General features: G+C 53.5%; 2 protein-coding genes across 2 annotated transcripts; one reads left to right on the top strand and one right to left on the bottom strand.

The window, feature by feature from the left end:
- Positions 1–94: 94 nt before the first annotated feature.
- PPP1R15A (protein phosphatase 1 regulatory subunit 15A) lies at positions 95–3,047 on the top strand. Its single transcript, XM_017665668.3, has 3 exons — positions 95–312; positions 991–2,275; positions 2,623–3,047. Exons 2-3 carry the CDS (start codon positions 1,295–1,297, stop codon positions 2,968–2,970), a joined length of 1,329 nt encoding a protein of 442 aa, XP_017521157.3. The 5' UTR covers positions 95–312; positions 991–1,294; the 3' UTR covers positions 2,971–3,047.
- A 136-nt stretch (positions 3,048–3,183) lies between these two features.
- TULP2 (TUB like protein 2) lies at positions 3,184–10,603 on the bottom strand. The gene is given in 12 exon segments (XM_073226367.1): positions 3,184–4,307; positions 4,563–4,734; positions 4,959–5,023; positions 5,026–5,056; positions 5,140–5,257; positions 5,734–5,846; positions 6,673–6,966; positions 7,562–7,683; positions 8,481–8,596; positions 8,850–8,988; positions 9,614–9,865; positions 10,582–10,603. Coding segments are annotated over 12 exon segments (1,578 nt in total). The 3' UTR covers positions 3,184–4,173.
- Positions 10,604–11,205: the final 602 nt, after the last annotated feature.

Raw genomic sequence — 11,205 nt, 5'->3', positions numbered from 1 at the left:
CCATTTTCACGTCCTCGTTTCGAATCCCCGCCCCTCCTCGTGGCGTCAGCATATCCGGGCGCGTTAGATATAAAGCCTGCGGCTGGCGCAGGTTCCCAGCCCTTTCTGAGCTTTGTCTGTACGCCATCTTGAAGGACTTCATGTCACTGTGTCGCGACTGCTCTTGCGACGGCCCGTGCTAACCAGAATCCTCGAGCCCGACGCTGGGAGGCGAGATGAACGCCCCGGCCTGCCGAGCTGTGCGGACCTGCGAGCGCCTGCACGGTGGGAGCCGGCACCCCTGCCCCCGGAGTGACGCGCAGCCCCGAGTGGGTGAGTGAGGGGTCGGCACGCCTGGGTTCGGAGGCTCTGGGGGTTGGGAGCAGACCCCTGGTCAGTAATGAGGAAGAAGCTTGGACTTCTGGCTACCGAGACAGAAAGGCCTGGGAGCCCGAACTCCTGTGTCCGGAGAGGGGGTGGGACGCGGACGGACCCCAGGACTTAGACTTAGGAAGGAGAATTGATTGGGAGCCTGGGTTTCCAAGTCTGATGGACGAAGGTTCTTGGAGACAGAGTCATGGGTCTCCCAATGAAGGAACTATCTGGGGGTCGAAGTTTCGAGTCTCGGAGAGAGAAGGGTGATGAGGGCCTGACTTGTCAATCCTCAGAACCAGGGACTAGGACTTTGTTCCAAGGAAAACAAGTAAAGGACCTTTGTTCTCAGTCCTTGGGCCTGGGGACTTCTTGGTCTGAGGGAAGAGGCTGGGCGCCTGGACCCTTGGGTCTAAGGAAGGAGAGAAATGGGGACCCAGACTCCGGGATATGAAGAGAGAGGTGGGAACCAAGTGACAAGAGATGGGAGTGTCTGGGATCAGAAAGGAATGTGAGGTAGGGACGCTCACGTGGCTCTTTGTGTTACTATTTTTGTTGCTATGACTCAGGGGGTCATCCCTCCGTGAGTCCCCTAAATGGCTTCTAAACTTTATTCCCTTTTTCTCTCTCTTTCCCCAGCCCAGACAGATGGCCCCTGGCCAACTGCCCCATCAGTCTGCCCCTTGGAGGGACACCTACCCCTTCTTCCTCCTGTCCCCACTGATGCACCTTCTTACCTGGGCCTGAAGCCGCCTGAGAAGCGTGGGACCTCCAGAGACCTCCTTGGTGGAAGCAGTACCCAGAGCAGATCAGAGAGGAGCTGGCCGAAGACAGATACAGGAGTTCGGGCTCCCGGGCCTTTCTTCCTCAGGACCCAGGAGTCCTGGCCACAAACCCTCCTGTCTCAGCCAGGAAGAAACTAAGGCAGCTTTGGCCACCCAACATGGCCCCAGGAGCAGGTACCCAGAAGTGGAGGCTGGAAACAGTGGAGCAGCTGAGGAGAACGAAGAAGCCCCCTGGGGGGGCCTGCTCTGATCTGAAAGCCATGGGTCCTCTTCTTGAACCCTGGGAACTTTCAGGTGACGGTGATGGAGAGCTTGGTGGAGAACAAGCAACCAGTGTCCCTAGAGAGCAGAGAAGTAGGTTTCTAGTTGGCCGGCCTGATCCCCTGTCCCCTAGCCTTCCGGTGAGAACTGAGAATAAAGAAGCCATGAAGACCTCTCTCTCCCTCTCATCTGCCCCCGGCTCCCGCCCCAGGGCCTGGGAGTGTTGTTCAGGGAAGGAGTCTGAGGAGACTGAGGACGGAGAGGCTGACCGAGAGCCACACCCAGTTCCAGTCCAGAAGCTCCTGCTCGGGACCTGGCAGTACCGACCCAGTAAGATCACAGAGGAGGATGAAGACAGTGCTTTGGTGGCACCTGTGGGTCTCCCTTCCAGCCCACATACCAGGGCTTGGCTGTGTGGGCCCGGAGAGGACACAGAAGAGGAGGAGGAAGATGAGGACGGTGATTCAGGAGCAGCTGAGGAAGAGGGAGGTGCTGAGGCTTCCTCTTCCCTCCCATCCACAAGTGCCTTCTTGAGGGCCTGGGTGTATCAACCAGGAGAGGACACAGAGGAGGAGGAGGAGGAGGAAGATGAAGACGCGGGGGCAGCTAACTCGGGGCCAGGTTCCTGCCCCCGGGCCCAGAGCACCCTCCTCAGGGGCTGGGTATATCCGCCTGGGGAGGAAACGGAGGGAGGGGAAGCTGCTGAGTTGGGGGAAGCCGAGCCCTGTCCCTTCCAAGTGGCCATTTATTTACCTGGGGAGAAGCCACCACCTCCCTGGGCTCCTCCTCGGCTGCCCCTCCGACTGCAAAGGCGGCTCAAGTCTGAAGAAACCCCCACCCAGAATCCAGGCCCTGAGACTCCCCTAAGGGCCAGAAAGGTGGGTGCTGAGAGCTGATTCTTGGGTGGCAGGGAGGAGGGGGCTGGGAGCTGGCACTCTTGGGGCCCTGTGTGTTGCAGAGGGTTGCTTAGGAGAGGGCTTCAGTTCACTGTTTTGCAATCCTTTGCAAGAGGCTGGGCCCTGTGGGAGGAGGGAGCAGCTGTGGCTCACGTCAGCCCCAGGAAACCACCTCCAGGGTCAGTGAGTCAGGGAGAATCAGGCAGCAGGTGGGCAACTAGCCAGATAGCAATTTTTGTGTAACCAGTTGTCTTGTTCTTTCCCCACTCTACTCCCACTTGTGGTCATGTGTATCTTGTGTCTGTATCTCTGCCCGTCCATCTCTTCAGGTGCACTTCTCAGAGAAGGTCTCCATCCACTTCCTGGCTGTCTGGGCAGGTCCGGCCCGGGCAGCCCGCCAGGGTCCCTGGGAGCAGCTCGCCAGAGATCGCAGCCGCTTCACCCGCCGCATAGCCCAGGCCGAGGAGCAGCTGGGTCCCTGCCTGACCCCTGCCGCCAGGGCCAGGGCCTGGGCACGCCTCACAGGTCCGTCCCCCTCTCTGGCTGCCATACCTGCCCCTCCCCAGGCCTTGTGGGTTTCCTCCAGCCATGCCACAGCCTTGAGCCACGCTGTGGCCTCTCCCTCCCCTTGTGTGTCTCTGTCTCCTTGCTTGGACCTCATTGAGAGGTTTGACTAAGGTCATGTGGTTTGTTTATTATTAAGGATTTTTTTATGTGTTGGTTTATATAAGGAATAAAGTCTTTTGCTTTGTAATGAGCAGTGTCACCATGTATATCTGAACTGACCGTACCCAGTATTCAGGGTTTCCAATAGTACTTGGGTCAGGGAAATAGCGTAAAGGTGAGTCCCTCAATAGAGGATAAACTACATTTCCTGTCACCCTCAAATCTGCAACTAATTGTCCTGAGGCTCCTTTTGAACTAAGAGCTGGTGGGTTTGGTAGTTTTTCTTTGGCTTCTGCCTAAATTTTATTAGACTTGGGCAATTATCTTTCCAAGGAGTCTTAAAGCTGAACTCACTGATACCTAAAATAGGATTAAGCTCCAGTTTCTGTGCCTCCCTAGAATATAAAGACTCATCCCCCTACAGGCCTTCATATGCTACATTCCTCAAAGTTTCCAGCTGCCCAATTTCACATGTATAAGCCCTACGGCCATACACTTACTTTCCTTACCTGTAAAGTGTGGCTAACGATGACACATACCTTACAGGATTGTAAGACCCCAAAGGAGTTCATATTTAAAACAATGCTTATCAAATATGTTAGCTAGTAGTACAATTTTTATCTGTCTCACCCATGCATGTTTTCAGTTACCCATCCAGGTTTATGTGTCTGGCTTAGAACTCCTCTGACCCCAAGATCTGTCCAGCAGTTCCAACGAGTGGCCCATATGTCTGCACTCTGTCTGGTCTCATACCCTGACCCTCTCAGCATTGGTTCCCCAGACTCCTGCAACACTCCCCTTTCATTTCCCCAAACCCACCAAGCCCCATTCTTCCTTAAGACCTTTGTGTGAGCTGTGTCCACTGCCTAATGTTCCCATCCCTGACCCTCTAGAACGAGTTCCTCGTGATTCTTCAGATGTAGTAAGAAAATCACTTTTTCAGAGGTGCCTTCCTCTGACCCAGCTGACTTGTGCATCCATATGTTTTTCTCCTTCAAAGCAGACAATTATTTTGACTTTTTGTTCTGGAAAACCGATCTCCCACAAATTTGAGTTCCACAAGAGCAGATGTTGCTGAACAGCCCACTCCCTAGATCACAGGACTGGAATCTAATAAGTGCTGGTTATTAGTAAGGTGGTACAAGAGAAAGTATGCAGGGCCCTTTCTCCAAATGAGGCACGAAAGCTGGTGAGGGTATGGTATTTTTACTGGATTACCCACACGCCAGCTTCCCATCAAAACTGGACAAGCAGACAGCGAAGGCTTGGAGTGGGCAAAGCGGGAAGCAGAAGTCCATGATGAACGTGCCTGGGGCCACGCGGCCAAACTGGCGCACCAGATAGTCCGCTAAGGGAGAAGTCAGGTCCTAAGCCTAGCCAGACTTCTCATTTCCCTGCTGCTAGAACTACGACTCCCAGAAGTCTGTGCGGCGCTCTGCTAAACCCGGAAACCCTCTGAGGGCCGTGTAAATTACAGCTCCTAAGAGGCTTTGCAATGCGTGGAGTCGGCCTTGCCTAGAAAAACGTTCAAGTGCTGATGGAAATAATAGTTCTCGTCCGCCCATGCCCCTTTGCCCAGGTAAACCGACTCCTAGGAGCTCACGATCATCGGGATGAGCGATCTGGAAGTTCTTGACCGAGTCCCGAGTGACTCGACCATTAAAATCGAACTCGTAGATTCCTCTCTGGACGCTCCACCACGGGGCTTTGTTTTGCAGCACGACCAGCCCATGGCTGGCCCCGCATTGGAGGCGGCTCAGTAGCGACTCCTGTTCCCAGAAGATAAAGTAAGGAACGTCGTTACAAGTTTTTATTCTCCGACGTGTAATTTCCAACCCTAGTTTCTCCACCCTAAGACACCTAAATCTGACAAAGTCCTCCTGGCTTCACAGTTGACATTCTGCAACCCACTGGGCCCCTCCTCCCTTAAGACCTAGAGTTGGTCCCCCAGCCCCTTCCCCCTTGACATCCCAGAGATCCTCAACCTTAACCTACTCACATATTGTGGCTGAACGCTGATTCTGTAGTTCTCGGCGTCGATTCCTGGAATGATCATAGTCATTTCCGGGGCCCTCGGAATCCCAAGATGTTGGTCTCCTGGGGGTATTTATCCCTCAGTTGGCCTGGCTCTTTCTCCCTCCCCACTCCCCATTCTTTCTCATTTACCCCCGGACACTCACATAATACACAGCCCCCAGCTCTTCCCTTATCCGAGCAGTCTCTGGGAAGAAATTCCTCCTTTCTGGATTCACCCCATTATCGAAGATAATGAACTTCGTGCCTAAGATATTAGATATGCTCCAGGAGGGCAGAGGCCAGAATAAAAATAATACTGTTTGACTCTATAATATAAGTACTTTGCTGTGTCATCTCATCATGTGGTCCAACAATTCTGTATGTAACTCATATTCCCATGCATCCACAGTTCCAGCCCCCTCTCTCTCTTTGATGAACCATCATGTTTAGCCTCCTGCCTTGGCCCTTTAGAAACCCTATTCCCTCTAGGATGAATTTAGGAGTCCCAGCCCCTTGACTTTCAGGAAGTCAAATACCAGTCTCTGCTCCCAAACCATTGTTTATTCTATTCTCAACCACCCTGGGACTACAACCTGAAGCACTACAGAACCCATCAGTCTCTAAGTGAAAAGGTCCTAGAGCTGGTAGAACTTGGGCTCCGTGGCCTGCTGGGAAATGTAGTTCCATTTTTCCCTCCTGCACCACCACCCCCAGGCTTCCTGCCACCTGTTTCTCACACACATCAGCGATCTGCCCACCTGACTTTGCCCACTACGTTGTCCCCATGCCGATATAGGTCTGTGGGGTCCAGGGAGATGAGGTAATTAGAGGTTTTGCTCTTTTTTCTCTTGCGCACAGCCAGAAGGAAGTGCTGTGGGTGGAGAACAGCCCATCAGAATCTATCTAGGGCTAGATACCAGAAACACCATGAACCTGTGACAGAGGGATAATGGAGCAATAAGCATCCCAAGCCTTGCTGAGAGAAGTGGTTCTCACTGAAGGAAGTCACCAGCTGGGTCCTGACGGGGAGCTTTACACCTTAATGTCTCCCTCTTACTCCTCCTGCCATTGGGTCTGGGGTCAGGGCTGAGCCCAGGCAGGGCCTGGCTTTGGAGGATAGGAAGGAACCTCACTTAGGACATTTCAGCAGGCCTTTGGTTAGGCGTTTCATCGGGTAAAAAACAGGTCTGGCACTGAATAGGGAAAAATGCCTTTTTCTGGGAGATAAACCGGAGAGCGTACTGGCCAGACTGGGAGGGGAGTGAGTTGGCTCTGGAATGGGAAGTCCACGTGAAAAAGGGCTTGACTCTTGAGGGGCGGGGCTTGTCCCAGGATTGGGTGAGACCTGATAGCAAAGAAGGTTAGGTGAAGGGCCAGACTTGGACCGAAAGGGATGGGGCCAATACCTCGAAAGGGTCTGCAAGGAGTGGCATTTTGGACCTTGAGAGGGAGTGGTCTGAATTTGAGAAAGGCGGGCCCATCACCAGAATGGACAGAGCTGGGTTTTGGACTTGGGTAGCCTGTGCCAGTGGGAAAGGAGCCTAGTTCTGTGAATGGCACGGCTTGGCATTGGAATTCACAGGTCCTAGCTAAATGACGAGCAAGACCTGGATTCGTACAAGTCTTGCCCTCGTTCAGAAAGGGGCGGGACTTGCCCCTGGGAGGTGGGGCTTGCTCCCGAGGCTGCCAGACCGTACCTTCCGGCCGTCAGCCGCCTCCAGGTACAGATAGTAGAAAGGGAACAAGTCCTTTAATTCGCCGCGCTTGTCGCGGCTGATGTGGCACTGCACCGTGCGGCCGCGCAGCGCCGGCCGCAGCACGTACGCTTCCTTATCCTTGCCCAGTCGAGGGCCTGGGGCGCGGGGAGGCGAGCGGGGCGACCTCCCCACATCGCTGCTACCTTCCATGGCGTCAGACACCTGCTCGTCGATCGCTCCTGGTGAGTTCCTCAATGTAGACTCCGACTTTTTATTGTTATCCAGGTCTTTGTCCTAGCCCACGAGTCAAATTTAAGTTGAACAGCTGAGATCCGCCGCCACACGGCCCGCCTGGCCTTGTCAACTACAAATTGGCCATCCCAGCTCAGGTTTACGCCCTCTCTAACCATGTTTTCTGCCTACTGGTCAAATATCTCGGCCACCTGCTGATTGGCCAACCCTCTGAGGCCACGTCCACTTCCTCTACAGATTGGAGAATCCCTTTGAAAAGAGTGCCCATTCAGCTAGTGTTGATTCGGCCTAGATAACAGATAACATGGCCCAGATCTACCCAACTGAAACTATCTAACTTCCATCAATACCAAAGTGAGTGACTACTGGCCCTTCCCTATAACTGTTTCACCCTCTCCAAAGCTTGCTGCCCTTCGGTGGACTAGATTTAAATATATATGCTCACATCAGTGCAAATCTCCTAGATTGACTTCACAAATGGTGAACACGCAGAGCCTCTGCGAGCCCAATCATAACAGGTTCCACTCACCAGTAAAAAGAGCCTCTGACTGGGCAGTAGAATTTTAGCCCCACACTCCCTGGAGTCTGAGGCTAGGCCTCTTCTTCCTACATCCTGATTGGCTGTGCCACCTCCCACCTTGTTGGAGGCCAAGTGTCCACGTCCCCAGCCACTCTCCATTCCAGGGTTTGGTCCGAGACTGGATGCCTCATATTCATCTCCAACATCCTGGGATTCACACTCCTCCTCTGCACTGGCCCCTAAGTCGTGGAAGAAGCCAGAAGATGGAGCTCAGGACACCTGGGTCCCAGAAGCTTGTGACAAGTTCACCAGTGCTAGCTGGAGAAGGCCAGAATTCCTGAGCTTCTGGCTCCTTATATTACTCATCGCCTTCACTTGCTAGATCCCCCTCCTCCTCCATGTAGACGGGTTAGAAGTCTCTGACTGCCCTGGGTCTAAGGACAAGGGGCATTAGAGTCCCCCCTTTCCCTTTTCCCAGAGAGAGCATAGGAGAGACTGGGGAACTAAAGTGGGAAGGGGGGAGTACAGTTTGGGGTGATAAAAGTCCTGTTATTGAAATCACTGGTTGGTCATGTCATGAGAGTAAAGGAAATGTCACTACAATAGAATAATATTAAGAAATAAAAAGAAATGAAATATTAATGTCACAACATAGATGAACCTTAAAAACATGCTGAGCAAAAGAAGACACAAAAGATCATATATTATTCTGTTTATATGAAATGTCCAGAATAGGCAAATCTAAAGAGACAGAAAGTATATTTATTAGTGGTTGCCCAGTGCTGGGAGAAATGGGGAAGGAGGGGGGTAACCGATAAAAGGCACAGGGTTTCCTTCCGGGGTAATGGTAATGTTCTAAAATTTATTGTCATGACGGTTGCACATCTCTAAATATACTAAAAACAAAGAATTGCAAATCTTAAATGAGCGAATTGTACGGTATGTGAGATGTATCTCAATAAAGCTATTGCAAACAAAAGGAAGATTTGCCACATGGACGAGGGCACCAGATTTCACACAATGTCGCCCAAATAACCAGGTCCTTGGTGGGCTAGCCAACCAGTGCGTGGAGTCCCAGGAGGCTCTTTATAAAGAGATGGAGAGGCGGGAACATCCTCCACGGAAACTTTCTCCAACTCCGGATCAGAACTGTCTGGTAGCCAGGATAGGCAGGGGGAATGGAGACCGGAATTTCTGATTACTGAGGGAGGAAAGAGCTGGATATTCAGATTCCTGGGTGTGGGAGAAGGAGGAGGTTCATGACCTGGGCCCTTGGTATGAGGGATGACAGGGTCGACAGGGGCCTGAATTCCTGGTTCCTTTGGAGAGCAAGGATGGAGGGTCCATACTCCTGGGTTCTAGTGCGAGTGGAACTCTAGGGTATAGGCGTCCAAGGTAGTGATTCCCTGCTTCTGTCGGCGACGCCTGGAGGCCACCGTCGCTATTGCCATCTCCATCACAGCTCGCGGTGCCCAGGGCACGGTGGGCCGCACAGTGCAGATGTGCCTCTGGCACATTCTCCTGGAGGAAAGGGTTCCCGAGGCCTGGGAGAAGGTGCAGCAAGGCCCATTAACACGATGTACAAATTCCGGTCCTCTGCGAAGAAGATGTGCCTCCTCACAGGGTTCATAGACATCGCCTCTGACTGACCACCCAAACCCCTGAGACCCATTCAGAACCCAAATTCCATCCAAAGACTCAAGCAGGCAGTCCTGCCGCTAAATTGTTTCAGACTCGGTGGTACACAACCAATCTCTCGTCAGGAAGTCTCTCCAGGACCCGCCCCCGGGGCTTTGCCAATTCCCCGCCCTCGATCTCCCCCAAACTGAGTCTCGCAGCTTTTCCAGGTCCCGCCCCCCAGCTCTCCTCAGGCTCCGCCCTAGAGCTCTACCACGCCCAATCATAGGATTCCCGTCGCCCCATCCCCGCTTGCACCGCGCCCCATCCCCCCACTGCCCCCGGCCCCCGAACTCTCACACGTCCAGCACTTGAGCCCCCACAGGTCGTGCATCCGGGGTCCCCTGGGCTCAGCCTGGGTGTTCTACTAAGTCCCATTTCAGGGCTCTGCCAGGAGCTTCCCATCTGAGCCCTTTAGACCCCTTCCCCTCCTCCCAGAAACCCGCCCCCTCAGGCCTCCGCTCCGGGGGGACACTAGGAAAGTTTCCGCACCGCTGTCACCCGCGAGGCGCATCTCCCGCCGCCACGGTCGCCGCGGCCGCAGGGAAGCGTCAGGATTGGCCTGAACCATGAAGGGCTCTTGGCGCTTCAGTCGCTGTTTCTTCTGCGGGAGCGGGAAAGGGGTGTGTGGTCGGGGGGTACCAGACAGGAAGACAGGGGTGAAGGGGGCCCTGGAGTCCAGGATGGGGGAAGTTCCAGGAGTCCAAGCCTTCAGTCTCTCCTCCTTCCTCAGAGCGGGAAGTCCTGGCACTCAGTCCCCACCTCCCCTAGTACTTAGGAGTCCTGCCCTCCAGAACCCTTATTCTTTGGAAATTTTGGAGTTTCAGCTTTGAAGTTTGCTTATTTAGGATCTGGAATTTCTATTTTCTCATTTCCCAGTCGCAGAACCTAGGGCTAAGAGAGAGCCAAAGAGGGCAGGAGTCCTAGAGCAAGTTCTAGGGGTAGGTAGGGCTCCTGAGGAGCTATGGAAGATGGAAGAGGGGGTGGCAGGATTCCAGGGCATAGTACCTGCTGTTTTGGCTTCTGCAGCCTCATGGCGGCTAGCTCATCCCCCAGGGTTTTGAGAGAGGTGCACACTCATGGTGACAGTGAGCAGGGCACCCAGGTTACCCAAAAACCCTCCTTCCCCTCCTTCCCCCTGCCCAACTTAAGGTTCTGAGCACTTGTGCAGTCACACTTGGTGCAGAACCTGAGCCTGCTTCACCAGTTCTGAAGCTTTTTCTCCCAACACTGGCTTGTTTAGAATCCTGGAGTCAGAGATCTCAGGCTCCTCTGGTCTCAAGACCCAAGGGTCCAGGGACCCAGTCCCTCCTCTTTCAGACACTTCCTCCCTTTAGCACACAGAAGTCCAGGTCCCCAGCCCCTTCCTGAAAGGCTGATGATGCTGAACCTGCAAACTAGGTTATAGGGCCAGAGCTGAGTGGGTGTAGGCAAAATCAAACTTTGTGTTCCTCTTGTACCCCCATCTCCACCCCTGCCCATCTCGTTTCCCCACGCACTCTTTCGACCATGGGTTATTCTCCTGAGACATTCTGGAGAAGCAAGAATGATGAGTCAAGACCCAGACCCAACATTCCAGAGCACTGTATGCTCCAACATTTGATCTTAAGCTTTACATTTTCTCCTGGTCCCAGGCAACCGGAATTCCAACATCTAATCCTGTCAGCGATCCTGCAGCCTATATCCAGCTTTCCTCACTATCCGTTCTCTCTCCTCCAAATACCTAACTCTCTCCTAAACCCAGGCATGGGAACTCAAGACTCTGGGCCCCAAACACTGACCCCCAGTGACCCCAGCCCCCGTGCTATCTCAGCCCCCAGCACCCACCTGCCTAGGATCTTGGAGATTCCTCTCCTCTCCTTGTGCCTGGAGAGGCCTTTCACATTCACGCCTCAGTGCCTTATCTCTCTGGCCAGTTTCTAAACATACCCGACCCTCTCTTTAGGAGCTGGGGACCTAATCTCTGGGTCTCTGGAAAGTGAGAAGGGGAAGAAAGAGGGCTCAGAGGGAAGGGGGATTTCCAGTGGGGACCTGCCTTAAATCCTCTCCCTCCTGGCCCCCCACGATCTACTTCCAATAAATAA

This window comes from Manis javanica, chromosome 17 (assembly GCF_040802235.1).
Source record: "Manis javanica isolate MJ-LG chromosome 17, MJ_LKY, whole genome shotgun sequence".
In the NCBI taxonomy this organism is placed as follows: Eukaryota; Metazoa; Chordata; class Mammalia; order Pholidota; family Manidae; genus Manis; species Manis javanica.
The sequence above is the reverse complement of the archived record's forward strand: the minus strand, read 5'-3'. Positions and strand labels throughout refer to the sequence as shown.

Bases quoted from the DNA above. Each gene is read 5' to 3' on its own strand.
- PPP1R15A (XM_017665668.3), top strand. From the start codon at position 1,295: ATGGCCCCAGGAGCAGGTACCCAGAAGTGGAGGCTGGAAACAGTGGAG. The intron at 2,276-2,622 runs GTGGGTGCTGAG...CCATCTCTTCAG, and splicing joins CTCCCCTAAGGGCCAGAAAG to GTGCACTTCTCAGAGAAGGT.